General features: G+C 36.8%; 1 protein-coding gene across 6 annotated transcripts in view; it reads right to left on the minus strand.

Annotated features, from left to right (window-relative positions):
* Positions 1-19,584, minus strand: part of GOLGA4 (golgin A4) — a 56,841-nt gene that overhangs the window by 1,629 nt on the left and 35,628 nt on the right. For 2 of the 6 annotated variants that reach the window (XM_071561544.1, XM_071561538.1), the window contains 13 exons: positions 18,333-18,511; positions 17,204-17,335; positions 16,077-16,232; positions 11,096-15,165; positions 10,300-10,421; positions 9,154-9,284; positions 7,648-7,761; positions 7,016-7,036; positions 6,773-6,841; positions 6,102-6,177; positions 4,629-4,732; positions 3,455-3,550; positions 1,102-1,165 (listed from right to left, as the gene is read on the minus strand). In XM_071561544.1, the coding sequence (XP_071417645.1) occupies positions 1,136-1,165; positions 3,455-3,550; positions 4,629-4,732; positions 6,102-6,177; positions 6,773-6,841; positions 7,016-7,036; positions 7,648-7,761; positions 9,154-9,284; positions 10,300-10,421; positions 11,096-15,165; positions 16,077-16,232; positions 17,204-17,335; positions 18,333-18,511 (5,300 nt within the window). In that variant the 3' untranslated portion in view covers positions 1,102-1,135. The remainder of the gene's footprint in view (positions 1-1,101; positions 1,166-3,454; positions 3,551-4,628; positions 4,733-6,101; positions 6,178-6,772; positions 6,842-7,015; positions 7,037-7,647; positions 7,762-9,153; positions 9,285-10,299; positions 10,422-11,095; positions 15,166-16,076; positions 16,233-17,203; positions 17,336-18,332; positions 18,512-19,584) is intronic. The other 4 variants (XM_071561542.1, XM_071561539.1, XM_071561541.1 and 1 more) reach the window with 4 other exon arrangements.

Here is a 19,584-nt window from a genome sequence, read left to right on the forward strand (position 1 = left end):
TTTCCTTTGGAAGAGGCATTATTTTGTGTTGAAGGCTGTATGTGCATGACTGAAAACAGGCAGATAACCTGTCAGCTGCACTGTGGGAAGGGGCAGTGGAAAAAGCCCAAGTTAATCCGTTCTGCCCCGGTGGAGGTGCAGGCCAACAACTGCATTTCAGTCAACAGACTGCTTCACAAGCACTGAATCGATTCCTGGCAACTGTGCAAAGCTTTCCAGTTGCAAAGGAGGAAAAGAAAAGCTGGGCTGACCATATCCTATAGAATTTATCTGAAGTTTATTATACATCATACACCACTAGTGACTGAAATTACAATCTTAGGAGTCAGCACAGAAAGTTTTTTCTTTCTGTACTTCCATATCCTACTCCTCTCTCAACCACTCTTGTTCATGTCCTTGGCTAATCTGATGCAATCTGCATCTTTAGGCCTAAGTCAGCTGTTCTGTCCCTGTAATGCCACAACCAGCATTGCAGAGTCATAATGAAAGTAGCTGAATAAACCTGAGGAAAGGCACAATAAACTGAGAGTATAAAGCTCCCCTGACTGTTCTCCTGACTGTCTCTGCTTTAGCTCCTCTTGATATCAAACCAAAGCTGAGATTCAGAAAGGTACTTATGTTTAAATGCAATTATATCCTAATCCCTCTGCAGAGAACAGTTCATCAATCTTTTTTAGGATAATCCATTCTCATATTTAAAAGATGTAATAATTAATTTCAAGCAGTACAGTATGTCTCCCACAAATCTGACTTATTTGCCTATTCAAAAAAGGAACTCAGAAGTGGCATAAAGAAAAAACAAAGCCAAGTGCAATAAAATACAATATTACGTATTAATTTAAAATCTGAATTTTTTCTATAGATGAAATTTCTGTAGCTTAATCAACATATGAACACTTATAACTGAAAAAGATTGCTTTTGAATCAATATTTACCATTCTCAAAACATGATTAAGAGTAGAACAAAATTTATCATGCAGATGTAGAACAGACATTTGATTTTTAACAAAGGAGAACAGGCAAGGAAAAGAAAGCAGAAGAATGATTAATTACATAATACAGGTTTCATCTTTAAATAAAGCAAGTATGTATTAGACTCACCCACATGCTAACTAAGCACAGACTGATGGGAGATTCAAAAGATACCACTGCGAGGTGAGGCAAACTACAAAGCCAGGAAAAAAAGAGCTTATTGGACACTTTGTTAACAGTGTTAATAGATAAGAACTCTGTGCACATGAACAGTTTATGAATGAGATTGCTGCAGTTGCCACAGTAACCGTGTAGTAAAAGGCAGATTAGTGAAGATGATACATTGATATAGCCTGTGGTTATTGATTATAATGTTACAAGTTTTCAGAAACCTATTAAATACATGCCCAGCCCACACACAGTTACTCCAGTAGCACAGATGGTTAACAATTTACAAATTAAACATAGTTACAGATGTTCTGGCAGGAAACTAAAAGAGACAGAAGCTTCATGTTAAAATGCACATTTATGTTGTAGTTCAGAACTTTATTGCTCATGGATATTTTCAAATTCCAGCATCACTCCAATATTAACTGTGGAGAAACATTATTGCCATGTTAGTAAATGCCAGTAAATAAAAACAAAAAAAACCAAGCATATTTCTCGACAGAATAATTTATAAGGATCCCTCTAAATATTAGTTCTAAACAGAACTGTGAAAGACTCACTGCCCAAAATGATTTGTGCTTCAGCAAACAAACTTAGCTAACTTTGAAAAGTGAAGAAAAAAATACTACTTCCTTTGTAATATGCCCTATTATTTGAGTATCCATTAGATGTCTTATTTAATCTCTCTGTGGATTTGGAAAGGAGAAAATTCACTGGCTGTATCTGAGCCAAGAAGGGACTGCTACATGACATCCAAGAAGTTTTTCCACAGGACATGAAGCTCTTTTAATGACAATATCCTTAACAATCGAAGCACCTGCAGGCTACAAAAAACCCTCATCATATATTTTAGCCAAAAATTTACAGCAAGGATGAAAACTTGTTGGATGAATTTAAGTTAAAACTTTTATTTTGTATCAGAGGCTGTGATTGTCTGTTGAAGGAAGAACAGGTTTCAAGTATCATAATGCTGAAGTGACTGCAAAATAAGGTCCATTTCTCTGATCTCAAAATGCTTCCTAAATATTACTCTAGCTTGCCAAAATGAAACAGCAAAAAAGGCCTCAGCTTTCTATTTGAATGCCAGAGAGAGAAAATCATGTTTGGGATACATGATACTTACTGGAGCTGCAGTATTATCAATATTTATTTACTTGTAAAAATACTTCAAATATTTAAGATTGCAAGACATTTTCAAACATACAAAGTGCACATGTAAACACTGAAGTATTTAACACTTTGTTCAGATGTGAATCTGCAGGCAGATGAAAAGATAGATTTATTTATTTAAATTTGTTTCAATGGATCTACAGGATTTTAATGTAACCACTTCAAATTAAATGTAAAAATGTTCAAATTTTTATTTTATTCTGGTTTTGCAAGTGCTAAATGAGGTCAGTGATAGAAACAGAATGCAATTCTTCCTCTCACTTTAATCCCTAAATACTTCACTAAGGTGACCCACAAAGAGAGGGATCACAGTATTGACTCCAGATACTATTACTGCAGATTTTATTTCAACAAAAAGTAGCTCCAATACATAAAACTCTAACAGTAATATCAAAGAAATGGCTTTTCAAACCCAATTTCAAGTTTTGAGTGAATGTCACATAATAAGTGTATTGAAACTGGGATAAAACCACCACCAAAGTGTTGAATATTCTTATTTTTGACTGTCCTGACCTGACCCAGAGTGAACTGTCATATTTTTATGTTTTTTCAGTACAAAAATAAAGCAGTTACAAAAACCCACCAAGCATAAAAAATCTCAATCACTTAAAACAAAACCATACATATCTCACTTCAAACACATATCCCAGGTGACTGAGGTAGTCAGTTTTACATTCCACAAGAAAAATGCTTTTGCAGGTCTCTGTTTGTTCCAGAAATTTTATAACAGAGCTGAAAAAATGTTTCTTGATATATTTTTCATGAAAACTGTTATGACTTCCACAAGAAACTTCAAAATTTAATAAACATGAACTTTTTGTTAGATTACTTTTTTAATTAGAAAATTCATCTGCAGAATAGTGGTGATGATTGAACTTGCTTTGTCCTGTTGTACCTATCACTATCAGAAATATGGCTTAACTTATGAAAAAAAATATTAGTCAAGAAAATATGCTTGTTTTTTTTCTCTCTCTTGTTATAAGCTCAGATCTAGAGCTGGAATTTGATATTCCACTGAAGAAGAGGGGAAGGAGGAAGAAAAGGAGCTCACTTGAGTGTGGACGCAGGTAAATGGACTTAAAAATATGTTTCTAATTCCTTAGTCTTGCAACTTAATCCCTGTACATGAACTTGGTTTACTTACATTACTTACCATTGGTCGAGCATCTTCCCGTTCCAGTATCTTCTGAGTCTGATCTGCTGGGAACTTCAGCACTGTTGTTATAACCTTGGCCATTGTCTAGAGAAATGTGAATTATCTATAATTAATTCCACATGCATGGAAATTCTTTATCATATTTTAAAATGCATTTTATCTAAGAACACTGTGTACTATTTTTAGTAATGTCAATGGAAACAGTGAAATCAGTAAGATAAAACTATTTGTTTCACATTGTATATGCACAACACAATGTGAATTATATGAAAACCATGAAGAGTCATCATTTCACATTACCACAAACTTCAGATGCTGTAATGAATTGTGAGTTCTATGGTATCTATGTCAAACAAGAGTCCATTAATAAGACATCACACTGAATGAACAAAGTGGTGCATGCTTAGAAAAAGCTGGCAATCTCATTTACTATATCCTGCCAAGAAAGAGGCAAATAATAAAGCTGGACTGTAAAGGCCCCCAGCAAAGACACATACACACCCTGGTCCAGCAGTTTACAAAGAATGTGAGAGGTTCAGGATACACATATTATGATCATAATTTCTGATTTTTCAGATATATATCAAGTCTCCACAGTTCTTGTATGTCTCCAGAAGTATAACTGAACTGAAGCATTCATGTCTTGATAGTATTGCAGGATCATTTATGAGGCTGCATAAGTGGCAATCTATCCTAGATAACTGCACAGATTCCTTTGAACTCCTTTCAATAAAAAGGAAACATGTCCATAGATATCACCAATTCCACTACTGGACCACCTTTGAGACATGTTAGTACTATAAAATGAGATGGTGCACAGAGGAAGGCCACCAAATGATCTTACAAGATAAAGTTAGATAAAAAAATGCCTCTTATGGTCTGAGAAAATAAAATCTGAGTGAAAGTTTTATCTGTATTGAGGAGATAAATCACAATACAGATCTTTTAACTCAAGGGCTGTGCTGGGAGGGAAAAAGGGAGGTTAATCCCATAAAGGATTTTGTCTTCATAGGTACACTGGTGAGAGATGTGAAAACCCCTTTCCCCTGCCACTCACCTTGGGTAACAAATCACAAACACATGGTACTTCACATCTACATAGCAAGAGTGTTAAACTGTACTCCAACTTGAATCACATGTCACCATATACAAATTGATATACCTTTGTCTCACGACCCATCATATATTCAAAGAGCACTTTCCTCAAGTATTCAAACTCAGTAGGCTCCCCAAAAAGGGAAACATCAGTATGGTGAAGGTTTCCATCTGTGTGAACAAAAATAAGAGCATATTTATACCAGGAGTCACTCACATGAATCTCTTTCACCAATGGCATGAAATGGAACAACTGTTGAATTCTGCACCTGGGATGGAGTAACTGCAGCCCTGTAGAAAGGCACTTGGGGCTGCTGGGTGGCAACAGGTGGCCCTGGCAGCCAAGGGGGCAAACCACGTCCTGGGGCTGCATCAAACACAGCAGCACCAGCCAGTCAGAAGAGGAGATTATCCCACTGTACTTAGTGCTGGCGCAGCCTCACCCCCAGTGCTGCATGCAATTTGGGGCCCCACCATTTAACAAGGATGGTAAGCTTCATGAATGCATCCAGAAGGCACCCTGCTGCTGGATAAGGTGGTGGAAAGCATGTCCTTTGAGAAGTGGCTGAGGATTCTGGGTCTGCCTGGTTTGGAGAGGAAGAGGCTGAGGGGTCACTGCTCCCTGCAGCTTCCTGAGGAGGGGAAGTGGAGAGGCAGGTGCTGAGCTCTTCTCCCTGGTACCCACTGCCAGGACACATGGGAATGGCTGAAATCTGAATCAACCAGGGGACGTTTGGACTTGACATATGGAAACATTTCTTTCCTGAGAGAGTGGTCAAACCCTGGAACAGGCTTTGTGGAGAGGCAGTTGATGCTCCATGTTTGCCAGCACTGAAAGGCATTTGGACAGTGCCCTTTAAAGCCACACTAAGTTTTGATAAGCCTTGAAGTGGTCAGGCAATTAGACTATGTAATCCATGGTGGCCCCTTCCAGCTGAACTATGCTATGCTTCTTCCTACCTGCTCCTTTCCCAACCAGTACATGCTGAGGAAATCTCTGATGACATTTCTTCCCAGCCCTGCACTAGCAGAAGGCAGTGAACACCCATAACCTCCCAGCCTTGGCTCTGTCACCCTGTGGGAAGGAGGCATGGACCTCCTGAAGGGGGTGAGAGCTGTCGATCATCTCAAGATAATGGGACCATCTGTACAAATTTACAAAGAGTAAGTGTGACACGGGTTTTGAAAGCCTTCTGAGTTCATCCAGCTGAGCTGGGTTTCCACAGGATGGCAAAATTCCGCATCTCTGATACTAGCAAGGACCAATTCTTGAGCGCTCAGTCTCATCAGGATCTGCACTGCAGAGAGCTTAAGAACTCCGATATATAGAGCTCTGTTAATTGTATGACACAAAAAAACAAACAAACAAAATGCTGCATGATTTGCTCATCTGAAATCACACACCAACTCTACTATAACAGACAAGACAACACAAGGATGTCATAAAAATGTGAGTGTCTTAATGATACTGACATTTAATACCAAAGTATGTCTTTCAAACAAATGAAAAACTTCCTTGTGATGAAAACTGTGTACTCACCTCTGTATGGGGTTCCAACCGATGTGACATACATATTCTTCTCATAATTTTTCAGCCGGTCTTCCAGTACATGAATCTAAACAAAGAACAGTCAAAATAATAAATGGTGTTAACAAGCAGATAAAATAAGCATCACTGAAGTTTTCAGCTAAACATCATCTCCTATGAAAGCAAAACACATCTGCTTTTTAAGGAAGGAAAACATTAAAAACAAAACTGCTTAAGAAAATGTGCGTACAGGTGTATATGCACATAAAAATATGTACAGCAGATGTTATGATATATCCACATTTTTATATATATATATATATATGTATATCAGCATACATAAAAAGGTGCACATGACAAAAATTATCATAAAAAGGTTTTAATTTTAAAAAAAATATATTCCAGAATTTTATCAAGTGTACTCGTCCCTTTTTCACTGTGCAATTGCTTTGCTAACCAGTATCACAAGCACGGGGTATTTTCATTCTCAGAGGATAGAGGAGTAAGTACTTTGGAAAGTATTCTGAGAGAAAGTATAAGTTAAAACTACTTTGTTTGCCTACTATTTTCACAGTACCTTTTGTGGAGATGTGCCACATCATCACTTGAAAAACACAAACCTTTTAATACTGCAAATGCATAGTATCAAAGATTGCTTTTTACTTGTTCAGCATCACCCTTACCTGCTCTTTCAATTCCTGCTCTTTAAGTTTTGAATCATTGACTAATGTTGTCTTCTGTGCAAGCTGTGCCTGAAAGAAGTCACATATAGAAATCAATGTGAAACCGCTGAAAATACATCACAAGTACCTCTGCAAAAAATCCCTTTCTCCTTTAAACACACACAAACATAAGCACCATTTCACCCTTCAAACTGCTCTGAAACAAAGTACTAGAGAGCAAAATAAATAACATGTAGGACTTACCTTTAGTTCTGTTAGTGTGACCTAGAACAACAACAACAAAAATTTAGATTAAAATGTATGAAAAATACTGAGTATATCAAGCACTAGAGAAAGAAATATCAACCATCTAGTTCTGATACAGTGTGCTAATTGAGGATGCCAAGAATTGAAATGACCAAATACCCATGTACTTAAAAAATAACTAGTCTCTATTACAAATACAGTTTAACTTATTTGTACTGTCAGTACAGAAAACCTATACTTAAATTACCTAATTTGATTCTGTAAGACAATTATCACAAATATAACTTCAAGAACCAATTGTTTCAAATCTTTACAAAATGCATACTGGAGATGAATAATTGAATGAGTATGAAGCACATCCCAGGAGACCATAATTACTATTAAAACTACTCTTAATATGGTATCTTTTACCTTAATTCCTCAAACCCCATTTAGAAATGTGAACATTTACCTGAAAATAACTTCATTTAAGCGCTTAATGAGCTCTACATCTTGCAAAGGTTCACTTTGTATGTGAAAGTGAAGGCCAGACATATAAATAAAATCCAATTAGGAATAAACTACAGAATTTCAGGAAGAACAATAATTTCACACCTAAAATGTAAAAACAAATGTTAGTGCCAGCTCACTTTTTCATTGTTCCAATGTTCCTCTTCTGCAACCCTTTGTCTGTATTCCTTTTGCAAGTCTTCCAGCTGTGCCTGTAACTCTTCAACTTTCGCTGTCATTTCTTCTTCACGAGACTTCAAAATACAGAGGAAAAAAATTACTTACACAATTGATCATCTAACCACTCAAAACCTTAAGCACGGTGGACATAAAGCAATCAACAGAATTTACGCTACACACAGAAAGAAAATGCTTGAAATCTGGTCTAAAAGGTAGTTATACAAGAGAACTACAGAATAGAACAAGAAACAAACACAAGTGCTTGACACAAGTCAAATCAGCCTAAACCTTCAAGTTCATACAATGACTACACAACATGTGTGTTTCTGACCTAAGTATGGACTGAAAAATATCAGAAAACAGAGAGGAATTACACCTGCATCATTTCAAATCATGCACCTGTTTGGGGCTATAAATCAAGGACCTGAATGGCAACACACTGCACAGGGAGGTAAAAGAAATCTAAACCCTCCAGAAATGCAGAATTTAGACTTGTGTTAAAAAAAAAAATCTTGATTTTTTTATATCATGCTATTTTTCTAAATTAAGAAACAAAAGAAGGGGACTCTAAATTGAAACCTCTGCTAACTCCATTCAACCTGGAAGTTTCAAAACCAGAGTGGAACACACCAACCTGCTTACATGTTTGAAGTTTTTAGTGTGAAAGTCATGTTCAGTACACAGAACTTTGGATTGGACATTGAGCATAAACAAACACAAATTCACTGACATTTATTACCGCTGGCTCTATTCATGGGACATTCTCTTTTATTACATCATTTGTGCAAAGTTAAAGCCTTCATGCCAGTATGATGTACAATCTCCCACTGAAAACCATTTAACCTTTTGATGCCACACATGCAGGACTGGGACGATTTACTTGGTAAAGTATCCTTAGACTGAATTTGGCTGCCAGCTTCTGGTTTAAATGCTACTAGGACTAAACTATGTCTATCTGCAAAGAGCATGAAAACACTGTTCATAAAAGTGAAAAAAGGAATCTTTACTAATATAAAAACTATGCAAAAACTGCACCCTGCAGAGAACAGCACCTTATTTTAAGGGCTATGCCCAGTCTTGACAGAGGATCAGGACACAGAGTGAGACTGACTCACAAATGTGGTATTTAAATCCTTACAAAAAACAACACACCACCACCACAACTCTAGTGAAGCTTAAATGTCACTCACTTTCCTCATTCCAACCTGGCACACAAACTGCTCAAGGACATAAGGACCTACCTGTAGAGCTTTCAGTCAATGATCAGAACTAGGGCTTAATTCCTGATATGTCCATAAAACACAGACACAAACATTTTAATTGCAAGCTTGGTCACCGGATATACCAAGTGTAATTCAGGCAGTAAGATCTTAACTAGAAAGAACTACAATTTTTCTGTCTAGGTGTGCAATCAAAAAAGAGTTATTTTGAAAAGTATGTAGTCATATCACTATTTGAAAAGATACCTCAAGGATTTCTTCATATTTTTTCACAGTTCTTTTTAGATCATCATCTTTTTCAACAATTTTTTTATGCAATTGTGTCGTCTCTATGTGATGATTTTCTATCAATTCGTTTTCTACCTCTTGGGCTTTACCTATAAAAAGAGAATATTAAAAAAGCATTTTTAAAAAAATCATGTCTTAACAGTATTTAAATAAACACCTTAAAGTCAAGGGTGTAAAGCAACTATACAGAAAACTTGCCAGGAAAATTCATTTTTCCACAGTGTCAGTAACTATTATGTCGCTTGATCCTAACATGCATGAAGTTTGTTGTCTGCAGTTTGGTATCTGGAGCAGTTTCTTCCACCTGGAACTTTTCTCTAGGAGTTAAGATGACCACCAATATTTATCAACTAATTCTATCCCCGACTCTCTCTAGAGAACTGATTTAAACATCTGCAAATCTTCAGAAATTCCTCACCTGTAGAGGTACTTTTAGTAATTGTGAGGTCAAAACCATACTTTTTGTTCACTTCTCTAATCTCCAGTGCTACACTATGGTGGCCAAAGATGGACAGAGAGGCCAAAGTCTGGTGTACTCCAGTTATAAACATGGTGTTACAATCAGACACCACTTGGTACCCGTTAGTGGTTACAGGGAATGAAATGTGCAAGATGCAGCTCAGAAAATGCAATTCTGATCCTCAGATGGATCTAAATTTTTCTAAAAGGCTCCCTTCAGGGACATATATTCAACAATCCAGTGTTACAGCATGTACTACTGAAGACAAAGTGGCATTGCAATGAAACCTTACAAATGTGCTTTCACCTCCAAAGTCTTTCTCTTTTTTTTTGTCTTTCATATATATGACAAAAAGACAGGCACCAATGGCTGTAACAAGTAACTCCTTCATGGCAGGCGTGAACAGAGCCTACAGCAAAGATCAATCCTGCAGGGCAAGTATGAACAGCTACATACACATTAATTGTACCAGAATTAATAGTGATGTTATTGCCTGAGCAAGGGAACTTCTTCCCCTGGGTTCTCCAGGCATTCACAAAATGCATTTTTATCACAGTTCCAGGTAAAATTGCTTCCCCAGATCAACTGAAGATTCAGTTTTCTGATCACTTTACTGATTACTGTTACATTTGTATTTCACTTACTGATTGTCTCTTTTACTGCTGCTTCCAATTCTCTCTCTTTTTGAGCCAGCTGAGTATTGAACTCTCTCATTAACTGCTTTAAGGTAGAGTTGTGCTTTAACTCAATGTCTTCTTGTTCACATCTGTACAGAAATGTCAAAAAAATAAAGCAAGGAAATAAAATGTTTAATGAGTGTGCAAGAACAGCATAGCAAGGTCACAGATGTGCCACTTTCTCCAAAACTACTTTACAATGGGTTGGTTATATGAAATCTGTGAGATTCAGGGCATCTTTATGCTCCCCTCCTATTTAGTTCACCTGAAAGGAGTAGGTGTTTCATTTAAAAACAACTCTGAACTGAACGTTTTCAAAAATTATGGAGTTTTTGCTGAAGAAGTTGAAGACCTGGAAGTAAAGAAAGTGCCATAAAAAGCTCAATTTTTAGGGAATTCATTGCTTGAGGAACTATTAAGAGTGCTGAGCATTGCACCACATTTTGTGCAGTACAAATGAACAATTCCTAATAACATCTGAATGTGAAGCTCTCAGTACCAAGTTTTAAACTTCATTTCCTTCATTTGAGAAAAATAGAATTGTATGTAATGCTTTGGCAATGCTGAAGATGACCATCACTGAAACAGATTAGACGTGAAAAGTCAAACCTCTTTTCCTTCTGTTTCTCAAAGTCTTTTTAAAAAAATAACAGAAAATTACTGGCCATTATTTCCTCATTAAAAACTGATCTTTAGGAAAGTATTCTTGAGGTTTTAGTGGTTAAAGCAGAAATGGCAACACAAAGAGGATCTAAGAGTTTACCTGATTTTCTGCTCCATTTCTTCTAAGGACTCCTTCTTTACTATGTCAAGCTCTTGCTGATGTTCTTTCCGCAGAGTACGCAAATCTTTTTGAAGATTATTCACCTCTTTGCGCAGTTTCTGTTTCTCCCTTTCAGTCTCTTCCAGTTTAGTCTGTAAGTCCTTCTGCTGGTTCTGCATATCACCAAGTGACTTCTGCAGCTCCACAACAGATTTAGCCTTCTCTTCAGCATTCTCCTCAAAAGCTTTCAGACTGCCATTTCTTTCATCCAGCTGTTGCTGTAAACACTTTAGCTTTTCTTCATACCTTAAACTTGTATCTTCCATCTCAATCTTATGCTCTTCATTTTTCTTCGCTAGATTGTTTTCTAACTCTTTTATCTTCTGTTCTAAAGACTGACTGACTGTCTCCTTTTCCTGCAACTTTTTCTGGAAATCTCCAATCGTATTTTCCATATCAAGATGTTTTTGTTCTTTTCCTTTCAGCTCTTCCCTGCTGTTTGCTACGTCACCGCCACAACGAGCATGCTCATCTACCAACAACGAGTACTTTTTGGTTTGCTCCTCAAGTTCTTTCCTGAGGCTTTCAGTCCTACGCTGCTCCTCCTGATGGCTCTTCTCAACATATTCTAGTTTTTTAAGGAGTTCTTTCTGTTTGTTTTGCAGTTCCAGGTAAGAGTCATTACTTTCTCGTTGTTCCTTCTCATACTTCTGCAATAATTCATCTTTTTCAGCCAGGCCCTTCTGTAACAAGTCCATTTTCTCTTTGTATGACTGCTGAACACTCTCAAGCATGTTATTTTTTTCTTGTTCTACAGCAGTTTTCACACTGTCTAGTTTTTCCAGCATTTCCTTCTCTAATTCTGTGGAATCTTTTGTTGACTTAATTTTTTCCTCTAAGGACTCAATTTTGGCTTCTTTCTCCTGCATTTTCTGTTCCAACTCTCTTAACTGATCCTCTCTATCTTGCTTAAATTTCTGTTCCTTTTCTTCCATCTGAGACATTAATTGCTTTCTAATAGAACCTATTTTTTGCTCCGCCTTCTTTTTCAGATCTGTCAGTTTAGTGCTGTTCTCTGCATTCAATCTCTCTTCTAATTCTTTCAGTTCTTCCTCTTTGCTTTTAAGCAGCACTGACTTCATTTCATCAAACTCCCTCTCCTTTGCTTCAAAATCAGCTTTCAGAGAATCTATTTGCTTCTCAAGATTAAGCACTTTTTCTTCAGCCTTCTTAAATCTACTGTCCTTTTCAAAAGCCACCTTCTCTGCCTGCTGGAGTTGCCAAGCTATCTCTTTTTTCTCAGTGTCTTTCTGTTCATTACACTTTTTAAGTTCCTCCACCAAGGCATCATTTTCTGAAGTTTTCTGAGCAATGTGTTTTTCCAGTTCAGCAATTTTTGCTGCTTGTTTTTTTAACTTTGAGGTTAACTCGCTTTCTTGCTTTTCTCTCCTGTTCTGCTTTTGTTCCAATTCACTTTTTAAACTATCAAGATTCTTGTTTTGTTTAGCCAGCTGTTCCTTCAGTTTATTTAGTTCTTCGTCTTTTTTATTGGTTTCAGTATTGCTTAATTCAAGTTTCCTCTGCAAATCTTTAATAGTATCATCATTTTGTGTAAGGCTGGTTTGTGCTTTCATCTTCAACTCTGAGAGCTGGGCCATGTAATGATCTACCTGATCAAGGGCTGATGCTTTTTCTTGACTCAGCGTCTCAACTCTGGATGACAATTCTTGTATCTGGTTCAGCAACTGCAACTGATCCTCTTGATGTTGCTTAGTTAACAGAGCCAGGGCTGCTTCCTTCTCTGCTAAACTTACTGTGCCTTCAAGTCTAACATTAAGGTCATTAATTGTTTTGTTGAGAGCAGACACTTCAGATTGTTTTTCCTGGAGTTCCTCCCTCATTGATGTAACAGCATTAATATTCTCAGATAACTCTTTCCTCAGCTGTGTTATACAAGTTTCTTTCTCTGACGCTGCTTGCTTTTGATGACCCCCCTCCGTCTGCAATTGTTCCTTTTCTCTTACAAGTCCTTCCATGTCAGCTGTCATGGACAGGATTAAATTGTCCTTCTCTTGCAGCACTTGCATTGACTTTTGCAAAGAAGCAGTAGCAGCAGAATGATGCTCTGTTATTTCTCTAAGCTGAGCCTCTAGTTCAGTTACCTTACTTGTTTTGACTAACATTGCTTCTTTAACTTTGGCAGTCCGGCGCTCACAGTCTGCAATTTTGCCTGTTACTCTGCCAATTTTTTCATTACATTTTTCAATTAATTCATTGCCTTTTGTTTGCAATGAAGCTTCGACATTCTTCAAATAAGAATCTAACTGGGCTGTAAGTTCTCCTGACAACCTTTTAAACTCCATTTCTTTTAGCTGAATTGCCTCTATTTTTTTCTCATAATTTTTATGATCTTTATCCTGAGAAGATTGCACAGTCTGGAGTTTCTCTTCAAGAGTTTTCAGTGTATCAACCAGCTCAGTAATTCTGGCTTTGTCCTTCTCTTCCACTGCCTTCTGTTTACTAAGCTGTTCCTGAAGTTCTGTCTGCTCTTTCAAGGACTGTTTAAGATCATTTTCCAATTTTTTCAACTGTGTTTTCAGGTCACTTTCCATATCTGACAAAGCATTCACCCTCCCCACTGACTGCCTTAGCTGCTCTTGCAATTCCTTCAGGCACTCCTCCCTTTTAGCTTTTTCTTCCTTCAGTTGGGTTATTTCTGTTCTGGAGTCTTCCTTTTCAGCACTGAAGGTGGCAAGCTTCTCTTTCAGGTCTCCAACTTCCTGCTCTTTCTCTTGCAGCTCCATATCATGCTTTTCCTGGAGCTCTTCAACCTGTTGATTAAGTTTCTTTTCCCAGCTTTGGATAACTTCTTCCAAATTCCTCCTATGATCCTCAGCAAGACTCTCCAGTTGCTCTTTCTGATTAGATTCCAATTTTGACACAGCTTCATTGATTCCAGCTGAGCTGGCATGTGCCATTTCCAACATTTTAGCATTGAATTCACTTTCTTTCCGACTGAACTCCAATTGCTTGTTTTCAAGCTCGTTTTTTAGTTTAGCTTCCTGCTCAGCAAGTTTCTTTTTGAAAGTTTCCTGCATATCTTTTGATTTCTGCCTCATTTTTTCCATTTTCTTTTCCTGACATTTCAGTTTACTTTCACACTCTCCTTGTATAGCACCAATTCTCTCCTCTGTGGCTAACAGTTTCTGTCTAAGCTCTTCCACTTCCTTGTTCTGTAACTTCATGTGCTCAACTTCATTTTCCTTCTCAGTTAGACTTCTCTTCATCTCATCAGCCTTTCTTTGTAGATCCTCCAGCTGACATTCATACTGCTGTCTTAGAGAAGTTATTTTTTCATTGCTTTGCTCCTCTAACTTTGCAGACATTTGAACAAGTTCAGCTTCAGATCTTTCTGCAGATTCCTTTAGTTTCTGTTCATGTGCTTTTAATTCCTCCAAATGTCTGTCCTTCTCCTCCAGTGATTGCTTGAGCTTGTTGAGTTCCTCTTTGAGTACCTTCTCAACACCTTGAATAGACATTTCATGCTCTTTTAACATTTTTTCAATCACTTCATTGTGCTGTTTCCTCTCCTCTTCCAACTTTCCTTCCAATTCTTGCTTTGCTTCACACACTTTACTATTCAATTCTGAGAGCTCTTGCTCTAAATCACGACGTATTTTTAGTGCTTCTGAGAGCTCAGAAGACAATGCTTCTAATTCCGTTTGCTTCACATCAAGTTTTTCCAATGTTTTTTCATTCATCTCTTCTATGTGTGCAGAGAAAACTGCTTCTTTCTCTTTCAAAATGGTATCTATCTCCTGTTGTTGCTTCTCTCTTATTTTTTCTATTTCAGTTATTTGTTGTTGCTTTAAAATTTCAAGTTTTTCTGTCCAAAGACTTTCCTGCTGCTGTTTCACGTTCTCCAGTTCTTTATTGTGTTTTTCAACCATATCATTGATTTCCTGACTGTGTTGCCTTTTTTCAGACTCTATGAGAGTACTTAATTCCTCTGACTGCTTCCTGTCATCTTGTGAATACTTTGCCAGAGAGCTCTCCAGTTCAAGAATCCTCTGTAAAAGAATACAGTTTTAAAAGAATATGAATATTCAAGAGGTAACAATTAAATTTTTAAAAATCTTACCAAGCTGACATAACTACAAGTCACTTTTTCCATTATTTTTAATGGATATCAACTTTTTCTGTAAGCTTTCCATTCATCTATTTTGTTCTCACTTTTGCTTCTATTATGGAGAATTAGTTACTTAATAAAAAACTTTCTGTTTCACTGCAGTGAAAATAAACACAATAAAAACTTGAAAAGAATGCAACTAATTCAAACAAAGTAAGTCATGTGATATTTATGAGAAATATGTTTGCATTTTCTCCTTAAGCTAAAGTACCAACATATAGAATGAAAGAGACTGGGAATCTCTGGTGGTATTATGGGGTTTTGCACCTATCGCCTGATTTATCTGAATTCCACCTCTCATGGAAATGCTGCTGTGAAGTTTCAATGCTTCTACAGGCAAAAATTCCAAACTAATACTTGGAAGTGGTGGAATAACGTACACACTTGCACTAGCAGATAATGCAATCTTACCCATTACATAAAGCCAAGGAGAACTGAAAAATTTAAGCAAAATTTTTACTTACTGAAGTATCCTTGTAAGTGTTTGCAATGTAGCAATACCCAAAAATTAACCAGCCTGACATTTAACTTCTACACAATACATAAAAATTATGTAGATGGAGACAAATTCCCATCTCATGCCATGATACAAAGTGAATGTATTTCCATATTTTGCCATCTAATCTTGTGGGAAGACTGGGAGCTGCAGCAATTGGGGAGGGCAATGGGAAGCACTGAAGGACTAAAACAACCCAATCACAACAAACCCACCCTATTTGTAAACCTGTCACAGTTAAGCTCATACTGCAAGGACTACTTGTACTTGTTTACTCTTTTGGAATCTTTACTCACAGTTCTCAAAGTCTCTACTTCTTGATGCATTTTCTGAAGTTTTTTGTCGCACTCAGACTGTATGGCTTTCTTCTGCAGCTCTACTTCTTCTAAGGCCAGGGATTCTTGCTGCTCTTGCTCTTGAAGGGTTTTTAAGCACTCACTCTGATTTTTTTCCTGCATGAAGAAATACAACTGAAATAATAAACTATAAATACAGTCATTACACCTTCAAAAACATTACGGTCCAGTATTTTCAAACCAGTTAATAGGAGTCATACACTAATCACCCTTATTTTCCATACACACACACAGAGTTTGTATTTCATATGTGAAACCAAATTCTTAATAAATAACTTCCATTTTCTCGAGAATAATTTGCCTTCTCTCTGCATTAAAAACATTATGCAATCCAGCCTTTCATTTTGGTTTTTTTTACCACTATTAATTGAGAATCACATCTTTAGAGAAATAAAGGTCTGTTCTCCTTTGATTCTATGGCAATGTAATTTTAAGCTTCTGTTCCTTATAATTAAGAAAATAACCTGAGAAACTGGTAGAAAATATAGTCAGGATAGGACTGTGGAAGTGCCTCAGTCCCAGTCACCATCCATCACGGAGTGGCATAAAAACCCATCTAATCTGAAGCTGATTATAGTTCAAGAAAAAGAGCAAAGAATCCCAATGATTCCTCCCAGCCTGATGGAGAAGAAAATTCTTTTTCTGAAGTCAAACAGTTAACCCTGTTCACATAACACAACACAACCAGACAACCACACCAACACTTTTCAAATAACAGCCTCATTCTTTGTACTTCTTTTACTCTAGGTTGCTGTGGCTAATTGTCAGTGATCCAGAGGAAGAAATTATAAAAACAAGTCTAAGTAAGATTTTCAAAACAGGAAACTATTCACAAAAGATGCAGCTGTTAGTGAGCATTGATAGTGATAAATTACCATTATTCAGTCCTGGTCACTGCAGCTGCTTTCTCTTCACACTGCTGAAGTCTGTGAGATATTTGACTTTTAGAGAACACTCCCATCTTTGAGCACGGAAGGACTCTCACTATGGAACAGTGACAGATCTAGTCTTCTAATCCCAACTCTCCCTCAGAGAAATGTCTTTCTATGCATTTTAGGTTTACTCACAAGAGCGGCCTTCATCTTCTCCTGGAACTCCTTTTCTTGGGCCTGTAATCTCTCATTTAGCTCCTGGTCTTTGGCAGCCATTTCCTTTTCATGGATTTTTTCTAGTTCAGCAACTCGTTCCTCTGAAGACTTCTGTGAATCAGTCAGAAAAACTCATTTTAAATTATTAAGTAACAAAAACCACTTTGTATTATTTCATAACAAGAAAAGCAGTGCAACAGTGAGAAGAAACCAGAACCACCTCTTTGTTCCCTTTGAATAAGTAACAATCAGTTCATACGAAGCCCTGACAGGTCTTATTTTCAAGCTTGAAGTTGCCCACCTTCCTTTTCAGGTCTGTCACAGTTCCAGGAAAAGGTATGCCACACTTTCTAAGGACTCTTCTACCAAGGCAGACTTAGTGTTTTCAACTCAAATGTGATAATACATTGGACAGAGAACTTCTTTCTGCAGCTTTCCCTGTATTATTGTTAGTTCATGAGCCACAAAGTCAAGTGGTGATACTCTTTGTACAAAGACAGTTACCTACAACCTGTACATGTGCTTCATTTAAGAATTATGTAAAGCACATCAGTCCTTTCCTCTGAAGCATCAGAGTATTCTACTGCAAACATTAATACCACTACAAATGTCAACACAAGAACAGTAATTTCAAGGTGTTCAAATTTACAGCTTTGCAATGCATGTGCAGTGCTCCTGCAATTCCCACCTGAATACACCAGATGAAGCACATTTTCGCAATCCTTAACCAGCATACACTTCAACAACAAGTTCTTAAACATTTACACATACCCAGCTAGGATAAAAATTAAAATTTCTTACTATTAAAACATAAAATCCTGGTTGAGATGCATGAGCTCACTGCCATTAATGTCTTCTTTTTTACTCCTTTAGTCTCAAAGTACTTCTAATAAATGACTTTATTCAATACCATGAAACAAAGAGTAATACAGTTGTTTTTTACATGCTCCTAATGTACTCATTTTAAATTGAGGACTTTTCTATTTTAAGAAAATCATTAATCACAGAAAGTAACTTATCTAGACTTTATTAAATAGCAAAATTATAACAAAGTTCTGATATATTGATGTATTTTGCAACTACTGTTTAATTGTAATTAAGCTTTTACCTTCATAATCTCAACCACCTCTTGTTTCACTCTGGTTAATTCCCGTTGAAGATTTAACCTCTCTTCCTCACTTGCCTTTTCTACTGCTTTAATTTTTTCATCCATTTCTGTCTGCAGTTTTTTCCGGGCTTCCTCTGTCTTTTGGGCAACACTCAGAGCCTTCTCAAGCTCTTCAAAAGCTGCCAGGAAAAAAAAAAAAGTGTGTGATAGTGAAGAAATATCTGTGTCCTTTGACAGAAGAATTACCTAAGTAAGAGAAGAATGAATTTAGGAATACATCAAGAATTCATGTGTTTATTATCTAGAAAGGAAAGTGAATGGACAAATAGCTGTGAATTTCTTCCAATACATCCTGCATCTTCTATTTCTTCCCCTAAAATCACTACAAAACACACAAACCATGTAAGTGAACAAACTGTGGCTCCTCTTCTGCCTATACTTGCAGAGTAACTTTGAAAAAGAGGAAAACACCTGCACAAAGAAAAGGCAATTCACAGGTTGTTTGTCCACTACAACAAACAGACAGAAACATAAAGCAAGAATGACTACTATGCAAGTCAGTTTTTAGTGAATCATGAAACAGTTCTTCCTGAATAGAGCACTGAAACATAATATTTTATTTACTTAAGAGGTGCTAACTATAAACTGTAAAACCTGAAAGATCTTCTCTTTAAACTGTGGGTTTCACAGAAACCACAGAGATGGCTTTGCCAATCTCACTTTTTCACTACTTACACTTAATGTACACAACTATGAGTGCAATTCAGAGACCCTGGAAAAATGCCCCAGTGTTAAGAAGACTGTCCTGTGCTCCTAAACTTCAACAATAAAATACAATTGAAAAAAAATTCCTCCCACAAAACTTGAATAGCTCTAAGATGTTTCAAAAGAACACTTGAGCTGAAGTGATGAAATTTATTTTTCCCTGTCTAAGATGCACAAATCCACTGAAACATATTTTAATTTACAAATTGGAAGCAATAATTCCCCATCTTCATCCCATGCTAAGGAGATGTATCCTAACATATTTCATTCACTTCATCAGTGATAATTTAGATATAAAAAGAAGGAAAATAAATTCCTCTATTGTGAGCTGCTTTATTACTGTTATTCAGTACCAACACCTGTGTTCCTCACTAAAGTTGATGTCAGAAGCTTTAAAGAATTGCACAGGACTAGAGTTTGATCACTATTTGGGAAATCTCTTCTCCTGAATGGATCACAAACATGGAAACCCCTCGGCTGCATATAA

Source organism: Pithys albifrons, chromosome 7 (genome assembly GCF_047495875.1).
Source record: "Pithys albifrons albifrons isolate INPA30051 chromosome 7, PitAlb_v1, whole genome shotgun sequence".
Taxonomy (NCBI): Eukaryota; Metazoa; Chordata; class Aves; order Passeriformes; family Thamnophilidae; genus Pithys; species Pithys albifrons.